The sequence below is a fragment of the Saccopteryx bilineata genome, chromosome 1 (genome assembly GCF_036850765.1).
Source record: "Saccopteryx bilineata isolate mSacBil1 chromosome 1, mSacBil1_pri_phased_curated, whole genome shotgun sequence".
Lineage (NCBI taxonomy): Eukaryota > Metazoa > Chordata > Mammalia > Chiroptera > Emballonuridae > Saccopteryx > Saccopteryx bilineata.
In genome coordinates, this window is record NC_089490.1 from 364,814,073 (window position 1) to 364,835,959 (window position 21,887).

The following is a 21,887-nucleotide window of genomic DNA, read 5'->3' on the forward strand; positions in this document are numbered from 1 at the left end:
GGCAGTGGCTATTTCCAACAGGGAGGGCCTCTGTGAGATGTGACAGTCAGGCCGAGAGTGACAGGGGTGTGGCAGTAGCTTGTGGGGGTCAGAGATGAGCACTCTTGGCAAAGGGGACTGCCAGAGGAAAGGTGCGTGACCTCTCCCAGACACAAACCCTACCTCTCGGGCTATGAGGAGTTCGGAAGTGGCAGCACCTGACAGAGCACCCGGAACAAGGCACGTGCTGGGCGAAGACTGCTTCCCTGCCCTACTCTGACCCCCTTGGGAAATTTTTAAACAATTTTTGTTCAACCAATTGTGCTAACTCATGTCTTATTGCAGTGTGCCTCTGACAAGGCTCTGGGCATGCCCATCTGCTGGGCCTGGGGGCTGTGAGATGACCCTGGCGAAGGTTCCATCACAGCACAGCCTGATGGAAGGGCCTTGGCCTAGAGGAGAACGGGACAGACACAGGGCAGCAGAAAAAAACAGTGAACGTGCCCTTACTGCAGGTAGGAGAGTGGAAATCATTAGGACCAGACGCATGAAGAAATCAGGATCAAGGCAGAGAGTTAATGCCTGTCCCCTTCCCTTCTTACATCTGGCCCACTGGCATAGGGCCCAGGCCCTTGTCTCCTGACTCTCTGATGGGGTAGCCAGCTAGAGGCCAAACCAATCTCAGTTCTTCTCACAAGCATGGAGACAAATGGGTTTCAACTCATGATGAGACCTTAGGTAGCCCCGTTCTGTCTCTGGCCTGAGTTCTCTCATCCATAAAAAGAAAGGAAGGCCTGTGTGACCCCTGGGGGTCCTTTCAGCTCTGACCTTGCTCATTCTGACTGAATGCTCGCCCTACCCTCCTCACCCCTCGAGGCTGTCTGCCTGCCCACTGCTGCCACCTGGTGGCCCTCCTGGCCCAGCTGCACTTGACTTGGGCCAGACCCCTGACAAGCACCCTTATTTGAAGGCACCCATTTCTAAGAGTGAATCTGATTCTGATTCTGCTTGACACCTACTGCACTTCTTTGGACCACAAATCGATGGGTATTCACTGCCAAACACAAAAACCAAAAATAACACAGAACTTTATCTCTCTAGCAGAGATGACACACTGCAGCTGAGAGTCTGAACTCCCTACCCAAAGACAGGAAGTGACCTGCCCAAGGTCACACAGCTGCCTGGCTCCTGGACCAGCTCACAATTCGACTTTACCACACTGCTTAGGGCTGATGGGCACCCTTGAAACCAAAAATAAAGTCCGCGCAGGGCCAAGGAAACAAAGCTTTTGAAATCGGGGAAACAAACTGTCAGAATTCCTTGCAAACTTCAATAAATGGTAAGACAGGGCATGTGAACATGTGAGCAATGCTTGCAGAAATTCACTGGATATAACCAACTGGAGGTGCCCATGGTACTTCCTAATCTTGGAGGGCCTCAATCACAAGGACACCTGCAGGAGGCCGTCCATAAACCAGCCTCTCAGCCACACTGCAGTGTGGACCCTAGGCCAGCACGCCACCAGAGGATAAGAAAGGCACACCGGTCGCAGCATGTGTCTGCTTGTGCTTCCCCTACCACATGAGTTCCTCAGGGTAGAGTTATAGCTTTTCTTCTCTACCTCCAACCTCTCAGACCCTGGCCAAAGGAGCTGACCAAGGTCATAAAGGTACATACAGGCAGATCCCATAGATTCTTAAGCAATCAGAGGAACTGTCCAGCCTTTGTGGACTCAACTGGCCACATTCTCGGCTCTGCAGCCTCCTTCTGACCCCTATAGTGACGACTCTGAAAAAACATACTGTAGGTCAGTTGCCTTTTCTGGCCTCTATTATGTCACATCAGCTGCATAATGAGGCTCTACTGGGTGATCTTCAAAGTCCTTTTAATTCAAAAATCCTAGAATCTGAAACTAAATCAAGGCAAATCAAGGCTCCTCTTCACCGCCAGAGCAGATGTGAGGAAGGAGGAAATAATCAAACAATACTTCCCTCTAGTGGTTTAATGCTGTCAATACACATTCTCAGCTCTGAGCTTTACCACTCAACTCCATTTAATCCCACCCTGAACTCTGAACAGAAAACAGCTTGCCCAGGCACAAAGGAGCGGGAGAGAAAGCAAAAGCACCGTGCTCCAGGAGCCAATCAGGCCTCTGAGCAGGTTCCAGGCCAGTGGAGAAATTCTCCATTTTTAGAAACAAGTACACCTTGGAGCTCAAAGATATACTCAAAGGACCTTCTCTGACCTCCAACTCCTCCCTTCAGATGAGGAAACCAAGGCTCAGGGATGTTCAAAGGGACTTGCCTGAGGTCACAAAGCTGACTCACAACTGAGCCAAAAATAGATCCCTACCTTCCTGCCTCCTTCTATAGTCTCTTGCCTCTTTTCCATGCGACCTCCCAACCGAGGCCTCCGGAAGTGATCTGTCAAGGACTTAGACACCGGAATGGTTGGCAAAGTGGCTGCTAGCCCTGCGTGAAGGGGTGAGAAATTTTATCCATTAACTTTAACATTTATGGGGCGATATAATCAAGCTGAAAATTACATATCAGCATAGAAAATAGAAAAGGAAATAAAATTCATTCATAAACCAATCAGAGATAATATTCTGGCATATATCTTTCTAGTCTTTTCTATGCTAACATCCTTTTAAAAAAGAAGTTATAGTGTAGTAAGTTATTGTAATCTCTTTTCATTTACTATATCAAGAGCATATTCCTCTGTCATTAAATGTCCTTCAAAACATTCTAGTTAATAGCTATGTATTCCAACACAGGGTTATACTGTAGTTTATTTAACCTACTCCCAACAGTTTCATGTTTCTATGTATTTGCTTTTGTTATTATGTATTAGGCTATAATTAATAGCAATATTCTTACTATTCTAACATCCATGATTATTTCCTTAGGCCAGCCTTTTTTTTTTTTTTTATAGGGAAGAATTTCAGAACTGGAATGGCCCTTAGAAATAATTACATCCACAGCTTTCTACTGCCCGAACAGGAAAAAGGAAACCAGAGAGTTCGGTGTCTTGCCAGAGGACAAAAAGACAACAACAGAAGAACCAAGTCCCAAACCCTCCACTATTCAAATGTGGCCTTCCCGAAGGACTTCACACCCTTCATGATCACTCTCACCCACAACTGACTTCTCCTTCCTCTGAAACCCTTGTACTTTCCATGGCTGGGCCACTCCTCACATTATTTTTTATTCTTCTACTAAATACTTCCTTTGTTCACCTGACCACAAGCTTCCTGAAGGTAGTTCTGGATTCTATATCCCCTGTGTTCTGTAGCACGCTATCCACATGTAGGCAAACAGTCCACAAACACCTGCTGAAGGATCAAGGGTAACCTTCTGTCTTGCTTGGGAAAGTCACTGGCAAAAGCTGGAAGAGAGATGCTCCTTTGAAAAGTAAAAGAAGTTCAGTTAAAGAGTTAGAGCATTCTGAAACACACAACTAGGAATCAGACAGGCGGGCTGGACAAAAGACCAGGTACAAGTTTTAGCTCTGCCCATCTATGTGAACCAGGGCAATGCAGCTAACCAATTAGGGCCTTGTCTGTGAAGCAAAAATAACCCCCACCTTGCCTATTTCATGAAAAAAATGGGTGTGAAAGCACTTCATAGTGATAAAGTAGTCCATGAGAACTATGCTTGCTATTGTATGATCATAAATAAAAATGCAGCAGCTTCTGTGAATTCCGGATGGCCTCCCGCCCCTCGTTCCCAGGGCACCATCTCCTGGTTTCTCCCCACACACAAACCCGTGAAGGGAATCTATGGCTACACATCTCAGGTAAGAATCAGTGTTCTCTGGAAGCAGAACTTCGTGTACAGAAGGAGGAACGATTCTTCCTGCTTCAGGTCCTGAGTGTGATTAGTTAAGTCATCCTTACTTCCTGGTCCTCTCTAGAGAGAATGTGACAGGTGACTAGAGCACTGGCCCGAGGGCCATGAGCCTGTTTTCTTTCCTAGCTCCTTCCCTCACTCCCTGTGCCTCCCCCTCTTCAGTCTTCAGTTTCCCCATTTCTGAACTGAAGAGTCAGGCCAGTTGAGCTCCAAGTGCTTATCCATTGCTGACAATCTAAGAATTCTAGGATAAAAACTAATGGCTTTAATAATAATAAGCAAAGCTACCCATTTCAAAATAGTCCTCTGGGCTTGGTTTGACTTTCAACTATTGGGTGTTCAAGGTTCTAAAGCACACACATCATGAATTCCAAAGCACCTGCTGTCATTAGAGCCCCCCAAGGTTAGAATCTCCCTGAGCTAGGCTGAGGTTTTTCCCTGATATGTGGTCACAAAGAAGATGGGGTAATATCCACTGTCACCCTACTGTGAAAAGGATCTTGGCCCCAAAACAGAAAATCATCATTAGGTGTATTTATACACTTGGTTTAGTGTGAATCAATGGCTAGGCTTAGATTTCACTAATGCTTCAATATCAAATAGGTACAATAAAAATTTCCTGATCTGTGATACTTGGAGAAATGAAAATGGTCCATTTTGTGTATGTTATGCAATTTCCCACATTAGAGAAAAAGAATAAAAAATACGTTAACTAAACAATATAACCAAGGACCAGGAGGACAGCAATAAAAGGGGGATAAATTTACTGAAAAGCAGAACTGGATTTCTAGCTTAAATGCTGCCATAAAGTAATGTTCTCTCCTCTTCGTTTCAGTCTTCCCATTTTGCAAAGTGAGGAAGTTTCTTCTCCCATCTCTGATTCTCTAAAACTTCTAAGATTCTAGGACTTTCTTAGGTGACACTGAAGAAACCAAAGAATGTCAAGTACTCTGCATTTGTACTTTTTCAATCCATAGCCTTTGTGAGACCACAAGACTACTTTGGGATACTGTATGGCTCAGGGAAAGCTTCCAGCATCCCAAACAAGAGGATACGGGGCATCTGACCTCCAAAGGGCTCCAGTTTCAAAGGGCAGAGGAAGCTAATGTGTACTGAACCGACATATGAGCCCAGCCTGTGCTGGATGCTGGAAGCATCTCGTTTAGTTCTCAGACAAGGTCAACAATACTTCTCCATTTTCCTAATGAAAAAAATAAGCTTAGAGAAGTTTTTCATTTGTCTGACATTTATTGAGTACCTACCTTGCGTGTACCAAATATTTTGCTCAGCACTGAAAATACAGTGCTGAGCAAAATAAATGGGGCCCCGCCCTGGCCAGAGAGCTGTTAGTTGGAGCATCGTCCAATGTACCAGGGTTGTGGGTTCGATCCCCAGGTGGGGCACATTATACATTCAGGTTTATAACAACAAGTCGATGTTTCTCTCTCTCCAATCTTCTCTTTCTAAAATTAAAATTAAAAATGTGGCCCCTACCCTCACGGAGCTTACAATCTAGTGGGAGGGGGAGTTAGTCATAGAATGCTACAAAAATAAAAATAGCACAAAGGAGAGGTGGTAGTGCTTTGAGAACAGATAAAAGGGAAAAGGGATCAGTCAGGTATGTCAAGGAATGTCCTCCCTGCGGAGGTGATGACTAAGCTGAAATCTGAAAAAAAAGGATGTAACTAAGTCAGAAGAAGGAGTACAGGGTAAGTGTGCCAAATAGAGGGAACAGCAGGTGTAAAGGTACTACAGTGGAGAATATATGATGCATTCAAGGTACCAACGAAGGGCCAGGGCGGAGATCAGTTTGAGATCAAGAGCCAGAATGGTAATAAATGGAGCTGGCTAGTCAGCAGGGGGCAGACCACAGAGGTCCTGTGGGTCCACCAAGGATGACATTTTTATCATAAGAGCAATGGGAAGCCATTGGAATGTGACACAATGGTCTTTCAAAGATCTTCCAACTGGGGTATAGAGAACACACTGGAGGGGAGAGGAAGTGAGTATGGGAAGATGAGGACACCAGTCAGAGGCTTCTGCAGGATCCAGGCAGGAGGTAACAGTGGCCTGAACTCTCTCTCCATCTGTTGGAGAGAGGTGATGTCGCCATGGCCACACAGAGCTGAGATTCAAACCTGGGCCTGTCTGACTTCAAAGCCCATGTTTCTCTCCACCTTTCCATTTATTCATTCAGCAATTAGTTACTAATCATCGACTAAGTGCCAGGCCTGTGCCAGGTACTAAGGATACAGTCATGAATAGAACAGACACTGCTCTCATGGAATTAACATTACACAAATAAAAATACAAACAGATGTTTACAATTACAAATTGGGATGAGTACCATGAAGGAACAGTGTGATCCAAAATTTTAACATGGAAAATTACCTATAAGGCTACAGAGCTCTTCCAAACTATTGATAATATATAAGAACCACTTGCTGGCTGCATGTAAGTGAAAGGCTTTAGGAAACTGCCTGTCAGAGCTGGAACAGGAGCATCACATCCCTGGACAGCTCTTGAGCCCTCAGGGGAGAAGCTGGTATCTAAATCTCTGCATACACTTTGTTGAAATAGAAGTCTTTGGGCCCTGGCCAGTGGCTCAGTGGATGGAGTGTCGGCTCAGTGTATGGACATCCTGGGTTCAATCCCCAGTCAGGGCACACAGGAGAAGTGACCATCTGCTTCTCTCCCCCTCTCTTTTTCCCTTCTCTCCCTCTTCCCCTCCCACAGCCAGTGGCTCAATTGGTTTGAGCATCAGGCTGGGCACCGAGAACAGCTCTGTTGGTCCAAGGGCATCAGCCTCAGGCACTAAAAATAGCTTGGTACTCGCGCATCAGCCTCAGACAGAGTTGCCAGGTGGATCCTGGTCAGGGTATATGCAGGAGTCTGTCTCACTATCTCCCCTCCTCTCACAAAAAAAGAAAAGAGAAAAATGAAAAAGAAAGAAAGAAATAGAAGTCTTTCTAAAAGCAACTGCTAACTCCTTAATGTACTCACAAATCCCAACCTCAGGCACCTCTCGCTAATGTATCTACACAGCATTTTACAATTAGGGGAGATCTTTCACACAGATTAATTCATTCAAACCTCACTGTAGCCCTATGAGGTGCAGGAAGGCTTTTAATATCTTCCTTGAGAGATGAGGAAATGGGAGCCTAGACAGGTTAAGTCATTTAACCAAAGTCACCAAACTAAGAAGGTACCCAGATGTGCCATCCAGTGCTCACTAGACGCACCTCAGGCCAGGAAATCATGAATCTCAGAGTAAGACCGCAGCAAGTCACTGAGCCTGGATAAAGTCACCCCGGAGTCCCATGAAGTTCCTGAGAACAATAATCAGGGACATCAAGCAGCTTGGGAAAGGTTTCTAGAATGCAGCTCCCCCCCCAGCCCGAGACACAGGTACCCTTGCCAACTCTCCCAGATTAGAACAGGTTCGCTTGGACTCTTTCCAAGCGCCTCTGACTAACAGAGAGAAGTATTTTTCCATCGCAAACACCACAGGCAGGCACCAGACTCCTGAAGGGGGATGGCAGAGACAGCATCCCAGGTTAGGTTCCTGTATAGACAAACTGTAAAGTTATCCTGATACCGCGGGAGCCGCCTCGCTAAGCACCGACCCCCGGGGATGTCAGTCTCGGGCAGTGTTTCTCGATCTTGGCACAACTAACATTTGGGGCTGGGTATTTCACTGTCATGGGGGTGGGGGCTGCCCTTGCTTGAAGGATGTTTAGCAGCATCCCTAGCCTCTATCAACTGGATGTCAGTAGCACCCCTACAATGTCTCCAGACATTGCAGATGTCCCCTGTGGGACAAACTCGCCTGTGGGTGAGAATCACTGATCTAGAGCCCATGATGGAGAAGGGGAAAGGCAGAGTCCATTCACTTTCTCTCATCCTAAACTCTCCCACCCCATCCCCTCTTACTGGACAGATACATGGTCACTCTGCATAAACTCTTCTTTAATCAATATCGCATAAGTAATGCCTTCCCAAAGGAGACTGGGAGCAGCCTCCGTGCTAATGTGGCCTGCAGGTAGGTCCCGAGAACAATGCACCACTGGAGCTTGTGAAAACAACTAGAGTCAAATAACTCCTTGTTCCGCTAATGAGCTGCTTCTGACCCTGTGAGCAAAGCTTGTTCCCATTAACATGAGCAGCTGAGTCTGATTAAACTGGAAGCCCTCGGTGTTTCTTCTCAATGACACGGGGCCTGGGCAAAGGCTCCCACTGCTTCCAGATGGAGCGCCACACAACACTGGTAAATCAAACAGCAGCAGGCTTCCAGTTACCTGAAAGGCCCCACAACAACCAGCACACGCAAACATCCCAACTTTCAACCGTTTTGGCCTTAGGAGAAAGGGGAACGTGACAAAGTACATAAACAAGCGATCTGAACTAACACGCTAATTAAACAGCTGAAACATTACCAAAAAATCACGCTCTCAAGTGGAGGAGGAGACCTGAAGCTGAGCTCCGGAGCAGCTGGGGTGACTCAGACAGTGTCACATACGTGGGTTCCAACCTCCCACCCCACAGGTCGGGCTGTTGGCCCAGAAGGGGAAACCAGCATCAGTTAGAATGCTTCAGAGCTAGAATCAAAGAAGTGGCATCTATATATCTTCCACTAGTCGCTGCCTAACTGGTTAAAGGGTTTACTGACAGACTCAACTAAACTCACTACCACTTGGTAGTAAGTGTATTTCACTGCACTGCAATTCTTTGAGGACAAACCACGAAACGCCTACTTGTTAACACCCAATTACTCATATGGCTGCTAGTTTCTATGCTACTTCTGCACGATATACTTAGCTCTATTGTTGCATGTCTCATACTGCAATGTTCTGAAATTTCATAACAGATCTGATCTGTCTCCCCTAGTGGACAGTTGGCTACTTGGGCGCAAGGTTTACATCTAGTACAAGGCGTGGTATGTACACAGATCCTCGCCATCAGCATGATGAATGTCAACTGGACGGATGATGAGAAAGTTTTCCATCCCTATATTCTTAGACTTAAGCCTGTCTATACACTCTAGTGGCAGGGCACGGCCCATGTCTTCACTCCTCTGTTTCTCCAAGGCTTATAAGGACATTGGTCAATAAGTTCCCAATAAACAATGACTGATTTGATTGGACTCTTGAATCCAGAGAGACAAACTGAAGCCTCTGTTCAAGAAACGGTGAGTCCAAGGAAAGAGGTCCTAGGTCCTAGGTGTCTACCCAGCTTCATTAGTATTTGAATGTGTTTTGTCTCCTTTAACTAGATACAGTTTGATGCAGGAACTGAATACATTTTCTAACAGGCAGCAGAGATACAGACATGACCAAGACTAACATGGCACCTTCCCTCAGAGCGCTCATTATCTAAAGGAAAAGACAGATATTAACATTTATACAAATGAGCAGCTACTATGATCAGTGAGTGTTTTTAAGAAAAACTCGTGTATGTATTGTCAATCTTTAAGCAGTCTGAACCTTGTTGAGGAAAGTCACAATTTCCCTCCAAATAAATAACACTTTCTTTAGAGCATCCTCTTAAGTTTATTATACAGAAAGTTTGTTATACACCTTTTGTCATAAAGACCTTTGCTCCAAATGACTGTATACTTTTTTAAAAAGCCAATTAAGATCATCCTAGCTATGAATTCTCATAAGTCTATGTCTGTGTGACTTACCAAGGACAACTGAAGCTGACCTGAAAACTACAAAGCCAAAAGGTACTAGAATAACAGTCACCAGATATTTGGGAGTCTGGAGAGCCATGCATAGCCAATAAGCAGGCCAAGAGCAGGCAAGGGGACTCCTGAGAGAACCCCTCAAGTTCAGAAGACCTGGACATGATAACAGATCCTGAGAATTACACATTACGTGTGTGGGAACCTCTGTGTAAGTCAGCAGGAGCTCCAGGAAGGCGGAGGAAGAAGCAAGGCCTCCAACACAAACCCCGAGAACAAAGTCAGGAATGTGAACACCAAGAAGGAGAACTGTCCCGAGGAAAGGCTGAGAAATAAGTGAAGAACAAGAGAAGATAAAAATGCCAAAAGCTGGATGGCACGGCATGAGAAGATAACATCTGAGGGAACATATGAGATGTCTGAATCAATGTACATAGTTTGCTAGAGTTAACAAAAATTTAAAGCAAAATATCATGCCATGATTCAAAATATTGCACCTGCCTCAATCATGAAATACAGCGATTGGCAAAGCGGTTTTACAGTTGTGGGTACATGAAACACAGAGTTTATTCTTGTACTATTATTTATTCATTATTGTAGTTTCCATACAAACAACTGTAATCATATTTTTGCCCACTCCAGTATTTAAGGTAACAGTTTCCGCGGCCTTTAATTTAGTCTCAGGTGGATATGCAAACAGTCCTCTCTTCAGAGACGCCAAGGCAGACTCCCCAACAACCTGAACGAATTTTTGGGTGATGCTTGCTGCAATGGATTCCTTCTCAAAACCCCATGGACTCTTAGGGCCAGAAGGTAATAACCTAACCCAGCCTCTCCCTTTTGGGTGCCAACCTGTGACCCAGAGAGAAAAGCCACATATCTGGTTGACTGCAGATCCAGATCCCAGGTCCTCCCCTCCCCAATCCTAAAAGCTTTTCATCAGTAAAAGCCAACCTACTTAATCCTGAGCATTCATAGCTGTTTAGACAGCTGCCTCCGCACCCCCCCAGATGCTCTTACCAACCACAATTTCTCTGCTGCTCTCTTACCTGTCTGAGCGACCAGGTGTGTCCACCCACTCCAGACAGCAGTGATCTTCTCCTTCTGAAAGCAATGCGCTTCCATTTTCTGGGGCGCGGGGAGGAAAGCAGCCTGGGAAGCCAGCTGCCCGTGCTTGTTGCTTCCCCAGACATACAGCTCTCCTGCATCTTACACATGCGTAAGGGGAACAAAACAGGAAAGGGAACATCAGCCCCAAAAGATGGAAAAGGACACAAGTCCGAAAAAAAAGATCGTGAAAAGAAGCTGAATCGATTTATGCTTGTGAGGAGAGCAAAGCAAGATATAAAATTCATATATAGCAAAATATAAGATTTTTTAAAATTTTACATATAGGAAACAAGGCCAAATATTCTTCTTAGTAGTCTGTCAAGGAATAGGAATGTGGGTTTATTTTTCCATTAATGTATTCAACAAATATTTATTCAACATCTACCATGTGAAAGATATGTTTCTCTATATTACATAGATTTTAAAATACATGCTTGTATTATCTTTTGTTAGGGAAAAATATACTAGCTTTTTAAAATAACAGGTTAAAATCTGATTTAAGCTTAAACTTTTGTTTTAATTTTTTTTTAACTGCAGTTCATATTCGATGTTGATTAGTTGCAGTTGTACATTATAGCGGTTAGACATTTATACAACTTACTGAGTGATGCCCCGAGAAGTCTAGTGCCCATCTGGCACCATATACAGTTTTTACAGTATTACTGACTACACTCCCTGTACTGTACTTTAAATCCGAAGGACTGGTTCTGTAACTGCCAGTTTGTGCTTCTTAACCCCTTCACCTTCTTCACCCCTTCCCCATCTGGCAACCATCAGTCTGTTCTCCGTATCTATGAGTCTGTTTCTTTTTTATTGTTTTTTAGATTCCACATATAACTGAAATAATATGGTATTTGTCTTTGTCTGACTTATTTCACTTATTAAAGTTAAACTTTTCTTTTTCTTTTGGCGACAGAGACAGAGAGAGTCAGAGAGAAGGATAGATAGGAACAGACAGACAAGAAGGGAGAGAGATGAAAAGCATCAATTCTTCATTGTGGCACCTTAATTGTTCATTGATTGCTTTCTCATATATGCCTTGACCGGGGGAGGGGGGCTACAGCAGACTGAGTGACCCCTTGCTTGAGCCAGTGACCTTGGGCTCAAGCTGGTGAGCTTTGCTCAAGCCAGATGAGCTGAAGCTGGTGACCTCAGGGTCTCAAACCTGGGTCCTCCGTGTCCCAGTCCGACGCTCTATTCACTGCGCCACTGCCTGGTCAGGCAAGGTTAAACTTTTTAAATGTTAAGATTTCACTACATGCCCTGTCCAGCAGACATAATAATACTACCACATCACGTCTGTATGGCATTAGCTCACTTGAACCTCACAGTAATCCTGTGATATAAGCAGCAATACAACTGATTGGCATTGTGATTTAATAGGAAAAGAGCACATTCAGAGTCAAGTGACTGGCTTCTTCTATTCCTGAATCTACTAACTAGCTGTTGACCTCAGACAATAACTTCCTCTCTAAGCCTTAGTTTCACCAGCTGAAAATTGAAGGATGGTATAGAAGGGCAAACAGTATAACTGATGACAATGGTATGAGGCTGGTGGGCAACTGTGGCAAACCAGAGGGCACATGCTTTTCTAAAAGGCATTCAGGTCCAAAGAAATTTAACTGGAAACCAAACAAAATGGGGCCACGGGCTACAACTGGGCCTGTGAATCAATAATTTGTGACTCCTTCGATGCTCTCTAAGGGCTTTTCCAACCCTAATATTCTAAAGTTCTATAAGGTTCTTCACATGTGGCTACCGAACACTTGAAATGTAGCTAGTCCAAATTGAAATGTGTTATAAGACAAAAAAGCACAAGAGATTGCAAAGAATTACTGCAAAAATAAATAAAGTATAGCTCAGTAATTTTCATAATGATCACACACACTGATATAGCATTTTAGGTATGTGGGGTTAAGTAAAATGTATTATTAAAATTATTCACCTGTTTCTTTTTACTTTTCAAAATGTGTTTCTACTAGACAGCACTCTTCTAGAAAATAAATCAATCAAGGCTCGGAGCTATTAAATGACTTTCAAGATCACATGGCTAATAAGGAGTCAAACAGGACAAGAAGCCAGGCCTTCTACTTCCACTATATCTTGTGACCTCTCAATAAAGCTTTACATGCTGCCTGCCCTGCAGTAGTCCAGTATATTCTCAAAGACTGAGCAAAAGCCAAACAATATCATTGAAGGGCATTAGACCAAATTTCAGGGTTCACATTCCAGATCTACTGCTTTATCACTCTGACAGAATGAGGGAGTGTAAATACATGGAGCTTTCTGTCACCCAGGTGACCTTGCAGCATTAACATACTGCAGTTCTATGGTATATTTCATGTGACTTCCCTAGACTTCACCAGGGTGTGCAAAGTATGAGTATTCCTGACAAGAAAGCAGAGGAGACCCTCAGCAAAGTCTCAACCCATTAAATGGCCTGGTTAACTGACCAAGAGCCTAGGTCTGTAAAAAGCTTCTATTTACCCTAGCAAGTCTAAACCATCTTTTCACAAACACAGACTGCCTTCCACATTCGGATCATTATTACACTGTCGCAAAATTAAATTCTGCTGCAATGCCAAATAGTTACGTAATCAACAACTCTAGAAAAAAGATCTGAAAAGCACTGAACAAAACCCAGTGTGTTAACAACTTGAAGTGGACAAGAGGTATGTGAATGTTGACAACCCTTAACTGACATTAAAAATATCCAAAAACAATTCACTTTGTGAATATACTAAAAATTATTAGATTGTACAATTTAAAAGGGTGAATTTTATGCCTGACCAGGCAGCAGGGGCGCAGTGCACAGAGCGTTGAACTGGGACACAGAGGACCCAAGTTTGAAACCCTGAGGTCGCCGGCCTGAGCACAGCACATCCAGCATGAGCATGGGCTCACTGGCTTAAGTGCAGGGTCGCTGGCTTGAGTGTGGGATCATAGACATGACCTCATGGTCACTAGCTTGAGCCCAAAGGTCGCTGGCTTGAAGCCCACGGTTGCTGGCTTGAGCCCAAGGTCACTGGCTTCAGCAAGGGATCACTTGCTCTGCTGTAGCCCCTCAGTCAAGGTACATATGAGAAAGCCATCAGTAAACAACTAAGGTGCCACAACAAAGAACTGATGCTTCTCATCTCTCTCCCTTCCTATCTGTCTGTCTCTATCTGTCCCTCTCTCTGACTCTCTCTGTCTCTGTCACAAAAAAGGATGATTTTATGTATGAACTACATCTCAAAAACTAAAAATTCAAAATGTTTTAAAAACATCAAAATAAAAGTGCTCCACATAATAAGTCACTTTACTAATTACAGAAAATCTCCAGGTTTATATAATGCCAGCCATTTCAACTTAATTAAACAGAAAAGAATGCCTTCCCCAACCCTCCCTGACTGTCACTCACTAGTCTTTTCTAGCCCTGAGGCCTCCAGTCATTCCTCTGAAAGTAACATTCATTTCAACACAACTCTTTCAACATATGTGTATAAATCTACCTAATATGAGATATAGTCTAAAAGTAGAGATTTCTTTTGTTGTCTGTTTTAAATTCATTAAGTAACAAATTATATGTAGTTCAGAGTTTGTAAAGTATTTAAACTCTTACATTATGTCTCTGTACTCTGGAAACAATTAACAGCTTCTCAGTTGCTCAGTTGGACTACATTGCAAATTTGATGTTAAAGAAATTAATGTGAATTCATTTACATATACTACATACACACCTTATTTTCCACATAAAACACTATGCATTTAAGTCATTTCCCTTTGCTTAACATAATGCGTTTAACTCTGTGTGACAAGTTTTAACCAAAATAAATTTCTCAGAGCTATATTCTCCAGTCTACCAGCAGGGGGCAGGGCAATCTGGGCTGTGGAAGAGATAATCTTAACTTCCAAGAAAATAAATACTATACTGTCACTGGAAAGTGTATCCTGTATTGACTGGGTATATCAAATGCATGAATGGATGTATAGCTAGCTAAACAGTTATCCTATGAGAGAGAAAAAGGTTAAAGAAATAGATCAAAAATGTAAAATAGAGAAGTAAATAAAAAACAAAAAAGTTTAGAAAAACTACATTTAGATAGCTATATGGATACATAGACTAGATAAAAAGATATAAAGATGAAATAACAATAAAAATAGATACATATAATTAAATAAATAAAAGAGTATGCAGAGAAAGAGCAAACAGGGAAATAAATGAATTAGAAAGGTTACTTTCAGATCAAACAGGGAAGAGACAGCTAGAGAGCTTGTTTTATTAGACACTTAAATAGATTAGATATGTTATATATAAATTTACTGTTGGTTATATGATTTGACATTCACAATTACCCTGAGAAGAAGATATTCTTGCCCCTATTGTACAGTTAAGAACACTAAATCAAAGAAAGTAAACCCATGTGAGTGTTTTACAGGTATTGTCATATTTAGTTCTCAGAACTACCCACTAAGTATTTTATAGACAAGGAAACGGCATCAGGAGGGTAAACTGACTTGCCTAAGATCACACAGGTGGTGACATCAGAATTCTGACTCCAAAGCCTGTGACTTCCCTCTGAATCCCAAAATCACCATTTGAGGAAGAAACAGAGAGAACTGTGGATGGAATGTTAAACTGAAAGAGCTGATGCCTACCTGTCAAAGAAGCTGAATGATCTGAGCCAGCAACAACACGCATTGCTTTAGAATTCTCAAGGCCTACAAAAAGAAAAAAGACAATTCTTTTGAAATTACATTAATAACAGAACAAAGGGGCAGAGAAGGACCCAGGCAGCACCAGCGGGGCCTGGGAGAATCTCTCAGCCAGTGCGGGCAGTCTGAGGCAGCAGCACTGGCCAGAAGATGGCTAACGTGGCAGGGAGACTGGTTAGATACCAGGGGTTTGAACAAAGAAGTAAATATACTGAGGATAAAGAGCCAGATTCTGTCAGAGAGGAAAGGGAAGGTACAGATATGAATGGTGAAAGGCTAGCATTGACTGATACTGGATTGCAACTGGAGAAATCAGTGTAGACTCGTGGTTTCTAATAGAGACGATAAAGAGATACAGGTGTACATATGTATAAATATGTATATTTCCTCGCTTTGTCCACTGAGGAGGGCTAGAAAAATAGCATCTCATACATTCCGCTGCTATCACATGCAGGCACTAAAATACACACGCAGGCTTCATAACAACACACAGGATTTGGCCTGCCTTCCATCCCCAAACTCAACATTTTCCTCCCTTAATTACACTGCCTTTACTGACAAGGTATATCCCAATCAACTCTGCTATGGTCACCTGGTCAGTCATCTGTAACTCGTTTCTCTGACACTTCTACTCAATTAACTAGCACCTTAATAAAATGCTCCTCATTCAATGTGGATACCCCCAAGAAGTCACTCTCCCCGGGGCTCTGTCCAGGTGGCATAGGGGACATAGGCTCTGCCCTGTGAGATACAGTCCCTTTCCACAACGTCGGAGAGAAAGCCGGGCCTTGAGTCTGTGCCTGCATATTCCTACAGCTTCTCAGAGTCCTGCGGACAGTGACCCAGGAGACACACCATGCAGGAAACAGCTAGTAAAAACAAAAAATAAATAAATAACAACATAAAGCAAATAAATGCTAAAAGAAAGGAAAGAAGGAAGGGAGGGAGGGAGGGAGGGAGGGAGGGAGGGAGGGAGAGAGAAGGCAGGCAGGCAGGCAGGAAGGAAGGAAGGAGGGAGGGAGAGAGAGAGAAGGCAGGAAGGCAGGAAGGCAGGAAGGCAGGAAGGCAGGAAGGCAGGAAGGCAGGAAGGCAGGAAGGCAGGAAGGAAGGAAGGAAGGAAGGAAGGAAGGAAGGAAGGAAGGAAGGAAGGCCTGAACCTTAAAGTATCCTGTGGATGAGAAAGGAACAAAGCAGACATCTCCAGCACAGGGCCAGAGAGGAAGCACTGGGTCTCTAGTGGCCAAGTGAGGAGGGACGTGCATGTTTCCAGCTCCAGAACCCATGGCAGCGAGGTAAGATGGGAGAATGAAATATGAAAGACTCTGAAGGCAGAAAGTTGCTAATTATCCTAATGTCTCATCAGAAAATTCCCCCAACTCAACTCGGAATCTATCCTGTGCCCTAAGGAGATCTCAAATACGCTGTTTAAATCAAATCAAATAAAAGCATTTCAAATTCCTTCCAGTTACAGTTCTGTGCTAAAATATGACGGTTCCTGCCCTTAAAAAAACTCAGACTCTTTGGTGTGTGGGAAAATGTATAAATAACTCATGATAATACAATAGAACTGTGCTAGCCACACGTGAGAAAATGCAGCAGAGGGGAGAAGAGGGAAGAGTCTTTACTCATAAAGCTATATCTGAGCTAGGCCTTAAACATTATCAGCTTTTTCCCAGGCAACAGGACGGAAAAGGCAGAGGCAACCGTTCGCTCAAAGACACGAGGAATGAGAAAGTAGCACCCGCCCGGGGAGCAGTGAGTACTTTGTGAGGCAGGAAAGTACGTTTGGGCAGTTTGAGTCCACGCTATGAATGTTTTCAATGCCCTGTGAAGTGGACTGTCTGACCAGCATCCAGTGCCCCTTCTCATCCTCTACGAGTGCCCTCCTCAACTCAACCCATGGGCTTCAGGGCAGCTACCCTCGGCCCCAGAGGCCGGGGAGAGCCTGGAGGACTTAGGAAAGCCAGGATGAGCCCCACCTCCTGTCCATCGCTCCCACTGCGGCTCACTCTTCCCTTTCTCTACCCTCTTCCCGCCACCCTCAACAGCCCTCCTCTGTTCTGGGCTACAGGAGAGCAGTCAAAGGTTTCCTGTGAAGGTTTCATTACAGCCAGCCATACGCAAGCTGGGTAACAAAGTAAAAGAGCGGGAGAGGAAGTCATGGAATGCCAGATAGAGACAGAAAGGCCCACAGAGTGAGTGTAAGTGTAGAGCAGAGGTCGGGGGGAGAGGGAGAGAGAAAGAATGAAAATGGGTCCTGGCATGGGACAGAGACAAAGACAAGGTTCTCAGGGGACTGACCAACAAAAACTCCTCGTGTGCCCTGGTAGAGATTTCCCCAGGGGAACAGTCCTGGCCTCCCGCTCTACATCCTCACTCCCTCCTGCTTCCCTCTGGGAGGAGGAACGGGCATGTGAGGCACAGTCCTCCCGGGCCTTCCCCTTCGGATGTGCCCCCCTGCAGAGAGGGGCCTCCTCCTGTGTTCTTAGCAGTGCAGTCAGTTTAGTGGGCCAACTCTACGCAGCTGCTCTAGTGCCTGGTAGGTAAATCCAATCTGGAATTCAGAATTTAGGGGTTCACTACTGCTACACAAATACCTAAGTCATGTCTTCCAACCTAGCTTTTAACAGTTCTAGAGCTACTGTTTTGAGCTCCACATACCTGCATTACATCTGTGTCTCAATGGGTTCCAAACTATGGCCACGACGAGAGATGCTTTTACTGGACCCACAAAAGACTAAGAGAACAAGCAACGGAGAGAGTTAGGACACAGAGACCAATAGCAAAAGCAAAACTCCATTTACCCATTTTTTGCCTGCCTATGTCTCTACTTCTTGACAAAGAATCAATATAGGACTCAGAAGAAATAAGGGCCTTACCTGTCACTCTGCTTGGTTCCTTTGCTGTCAAAAATGGTGGGAGGGTCTGCCCAGGGCATGAGCGCCGTCCAGATGATGCCAAGCCAGTTCCCCACTGGAACACTACGCCACTTGCTTCCCAAATGAGCACAAGAAAAAAAGAAACAATGATTATTTGGATAAGCCCAGACTGCTCTTTGAACCTCACTGCTATGGGAGGGTCCCAGTTTATTCTCAATTAACAGATGTTTTATGGAGAAGCTTATTGCTGGTCACAGGGATTACCACCAAGCCAGTCACAAATCCAATCTTCAGAGCAATCTAAAACCATCCAAAATTCCAACATAGTAAAACTCCCTCCAAAAAATTCTGGGACACTCCTCCAGGATCAAATTATTGATGACACCTTGTTCATGACTGACCTAGAAAGACCACTCTGACTCCAGACTGAGCAGGAAAGAACCTTGAAGATTATCAAGTCCATTCCTTCCATTTACTAGATGAGAAAACTGAGACCCTGAAGAAAGGATGTGATTTGTCCAAGGTCATACTAGGAGCTAGTAGCAGAGAAAATGCTTGATAGATCTCAGTTCTCCTGACACCTAATATGGTGCCCTCTCTACTACACCAAGATGAATTCAAAGATCCTCGGCCAAATAAATTTATGACTGCAAGATAGCTTCTTAACAGCTGCTATTTCAGTAGAATAGCCTTTTATTTCCATGTCCACTGAATCTAATTCATGTACCCATGTTCTGCACCTCATACCAAATGCGTAAGTGAAATTGTATCCACTTGGCCTACAGTCAGATGTGTGTAACTAGGATCCATCACCCAACAGTATCGGTAAGGTTCTGTTCCTCTGGAAATGTCCTATAACCAGAGGTCCTTCAGGCTGCAAACAGACAACCCTGCTCTGTGAAATATAAGTGATGACAACCAAACACAATGAAGCAAAACACAGAGTTGTAATAAAACAAAACTTAACATGTCTTTAACAAATAAACTGCAAGGGGGGGAATGAAAGAGAAAAAAAGGCAGTTAATAGACTCAAAGTGATTTGAGATATCTGATAAAGGATTAAGATTCAGAACATATAAAGAACTCCTATAACTTAACACAAAAACAAACAACCTGAATTAAAAATGAGCAAAGGACTTGAACAGACATGTGTATATTTGAAAATATACACATGGAAAATAAGCACATGAAAACATCCTCAAAATCATTAATCAGCAGGGAAACGCAAATCAAAAACATAATGACACATCCACATCACACCCACAGGGATGTTTATTGTTTAAAACAAAAACAGAAAATAGGTGTTGGCAAGGATGTGGATAAATCTGGGAACCCTTGTACAATGGTGGTGGGAAAGTATATGATTGTCTAACCACTATGCTGTACACCTGAAAATAATACACAATAATACTGTATGTATACTGTAATTGAAAATTAAATTTTTTAAAAAATCAAATGATTCAGCTGTTATGGAAAACAATATGGCAGTTCCTCAAAATTTAAAAATAGAATTACTATATGATCGGGCAATTTTATTTCTGGGGGCACGTCCTAAAAAACTGAACACAGGATCTTGAAGTGGTATTTGTACACCCAGGTTCACAGCAGCATTATTCACAACAGCTAGAATGTGAAAGCAAATTAAGTGCCCAACAGAGGAATGGATAAGCAAAATGTGGTATACACAGTGAAATTATTCAGCCCTAAAAAGGAAGGAAATTCCGACATGGATACAAGGATAAACCTTGAGGATATTATGCTAAGTGAAATAAGCCACAGAAAGACAAATACTGCACGATTCCATTCATACAAAGTACCTACAGGAGCAGTCAAAATCATAGAGACAGACAGTACAATGGTGGTTGCCAGGGCTGGGGGACAGGAAAGTGGGGAGTTACGGGTTAGTGGATATTGTTCCAGTTTTGCAACATGAAAAATAGTGGTGAGAGTCACACAATAATGTACTTAAAACTGCTCAACTGTACACTTAAAAATAATTAAGATGATAAATTTTACTGTGTATTTTATCACAATAAAAAAATTTTAAGGCAGAATCAGCATTTAAAAAAGAGACTTGAGATATATATCAACCAACCGCAATGTAAAGACCTAATTCAGATCTTGAGCCAAACAAATTGTAAAAAAAAAATTTTTGTGACAATCAGGGAAATGTAAACACTGACTGCATATAATTTGATGAAATTACAGAATTACCATTAATTTCTGCAGGTATGATGATGGTATTTTGATAATGTTTTCAGAAAGAGTCCTTATCTTAGAAATCCATGTAGAAATATTTGCAAAAAAGAATGGTGATGGGGAGAACTGGAAATTAATTTAATGAAACACATAGTGGCAATTGTGCTGCTTTGTAACTGGACAGAAATGTACACATAAGATTAGCAATTACAAAGTTGGTAGGAAAGGGGGAAATAAACCCATGATAGGCAATTCTCCAACCTGCTAATTTATAAGAGGATCTGCTACTTGTAAAAGTGGTAATTACTACCATACAACTCAGCAATCACACTCCTGGGCATTCATCCCATAGAAATAAAAATTTATGTTCACATAAAAAGTTGTTCACAAATGTTTCAAGCTTTATTCTTAATAGCGAAAAACTGCAAACAACCAGATGTTCTTCAGCGGGTGACTGGATAAGCAACCTGTCGTTGTTATGGACTGAATTATGTCCTCCGAAAATTCATGCTGAAGCCCTAACATGCAACGTGACTGACTGTATGTGGAGACAGGGCTTATAAGGAGGCAATAAAAGTTAAATGGGTCATAAAAGTGAGGTCTTAATGTGACAGAACTTAAAAGAAGAGGAGAGACACCTCTGGTATAAACAGGAAATGTGTGTATAAAGGAACGGCCAAGCAAGGGCACGGCAAGAAGGCCACCCTCTACAAACCAGGAGGAAAGGCCTCACCAGAAAGCAATTCTCCCAGCATGTGGATCTTGCACTTTTAGCCCAATGGTTTTCTATAATCATTGCGTCTATAATCTTCATAGAACATCAGGGTGATTAACTCTTTCACAGACTGGCACAAAATTTCTGGCAGACAGGCTGAAAAGCACTGTTCTAGCCCCCATAGCTGTGAGAAACGCATGTCTGTTGTTTGAGCCGTCCAGTCTGGGGTGTTCCGTTACGGCTGCCTAAGTGAAGACGGTGGTGCCTCTATACCATGGAATACTTTTCAACAGTAAAATGAACCACACTATCGATACTCAAATTTGCTTTTTTTTCCAATATGGAAATTTTTTTTTAAGATTTGATTTATTGATTTTACAGAGGGGGTGAGTGGAACAAGAAGTAGTTGCTTCGTTTTAGTTGTTCATTGCTTGCTTGCCTTGACCGGGCAAGCCCAGGGTTTCGAACTGGGGACCTCAGCATTCCAGGTCAACGCTCTATCCACTGCTCCACCACAGGTCAGGCAATATTCAAAATTTGGATGAATCTCCAAGGAATCATGTTGACCAAAAAAGTCCAACCCCAAAGGATGCATATACTCTATTATACCATTTATATAACATTCTGGAAATGACAATATTATGAACATGGAGAACAAAAGAGTGGTTGTCAGGAGCTAAGAGAGGGGTGGGGGCAGGTGGGAAGTGAGTGTGGCGATAAAGGGTGACAAGGGGCTCTCTGTGGTGATGGAACTGTTCTGTATCTGGACAGTA

At 43.2% G+C, this 21,887-nt stretch overlaps 1 protein-coding gene and 1 non-coding gene across 8 annotated transcripts in view; one reads left to right on the top strand and one right to left on the bottom strand.

The window, feature by feature from the left end:
• SERGEF (secretion regulating guanine nucleotide exchange factor) overlaps positions 1-21,887 on the bottom strand; it is a 207,490-nt gene that overhangs the window by 172,916 nt on the left and 12,687 nt on the right. For 4 of the 7 annotated variants that reach the window (XR_010728089.1, XR_010728090.1, XM_066251062.1 and 1 more), the window contains 3 exons: positions 18,201-18,314; positions 15,265-15,327; positions 10,563-10,721 (listed from right to left, as the gene is read on the bottom strand). Coding sequence is in view for 5 of the 7 variants with exons in the window: in XM_066251062.1 (XP_066107159.1) it covers positions 10,563-10,721; positions 15,265-15,327; positions 18,201-18,314 (336 nt within the window). In the remaining 2 variants the exon portion in view is untranslated. The remainder of the gene's footprint in view (positions 1-10,562; positions 10,722-15,264; positions 15,328-18,200; positions 18,315-21,887) is intronic. The other 3 variants (XM_066251063.1, XM_066251065.1, XM_066251066.1) reach the window with 3 other exon arrangements.
• LOC136321117 (small nucleolar RNA SNORA73 family) lies at positions 15,989-16,192 on the top strand. Its single transcript, XR_010728411.1, has one exon. It is a non-coding gene; the product is annotated as a small nucleolar RNA SNORA73 family (small nucleolar RNA).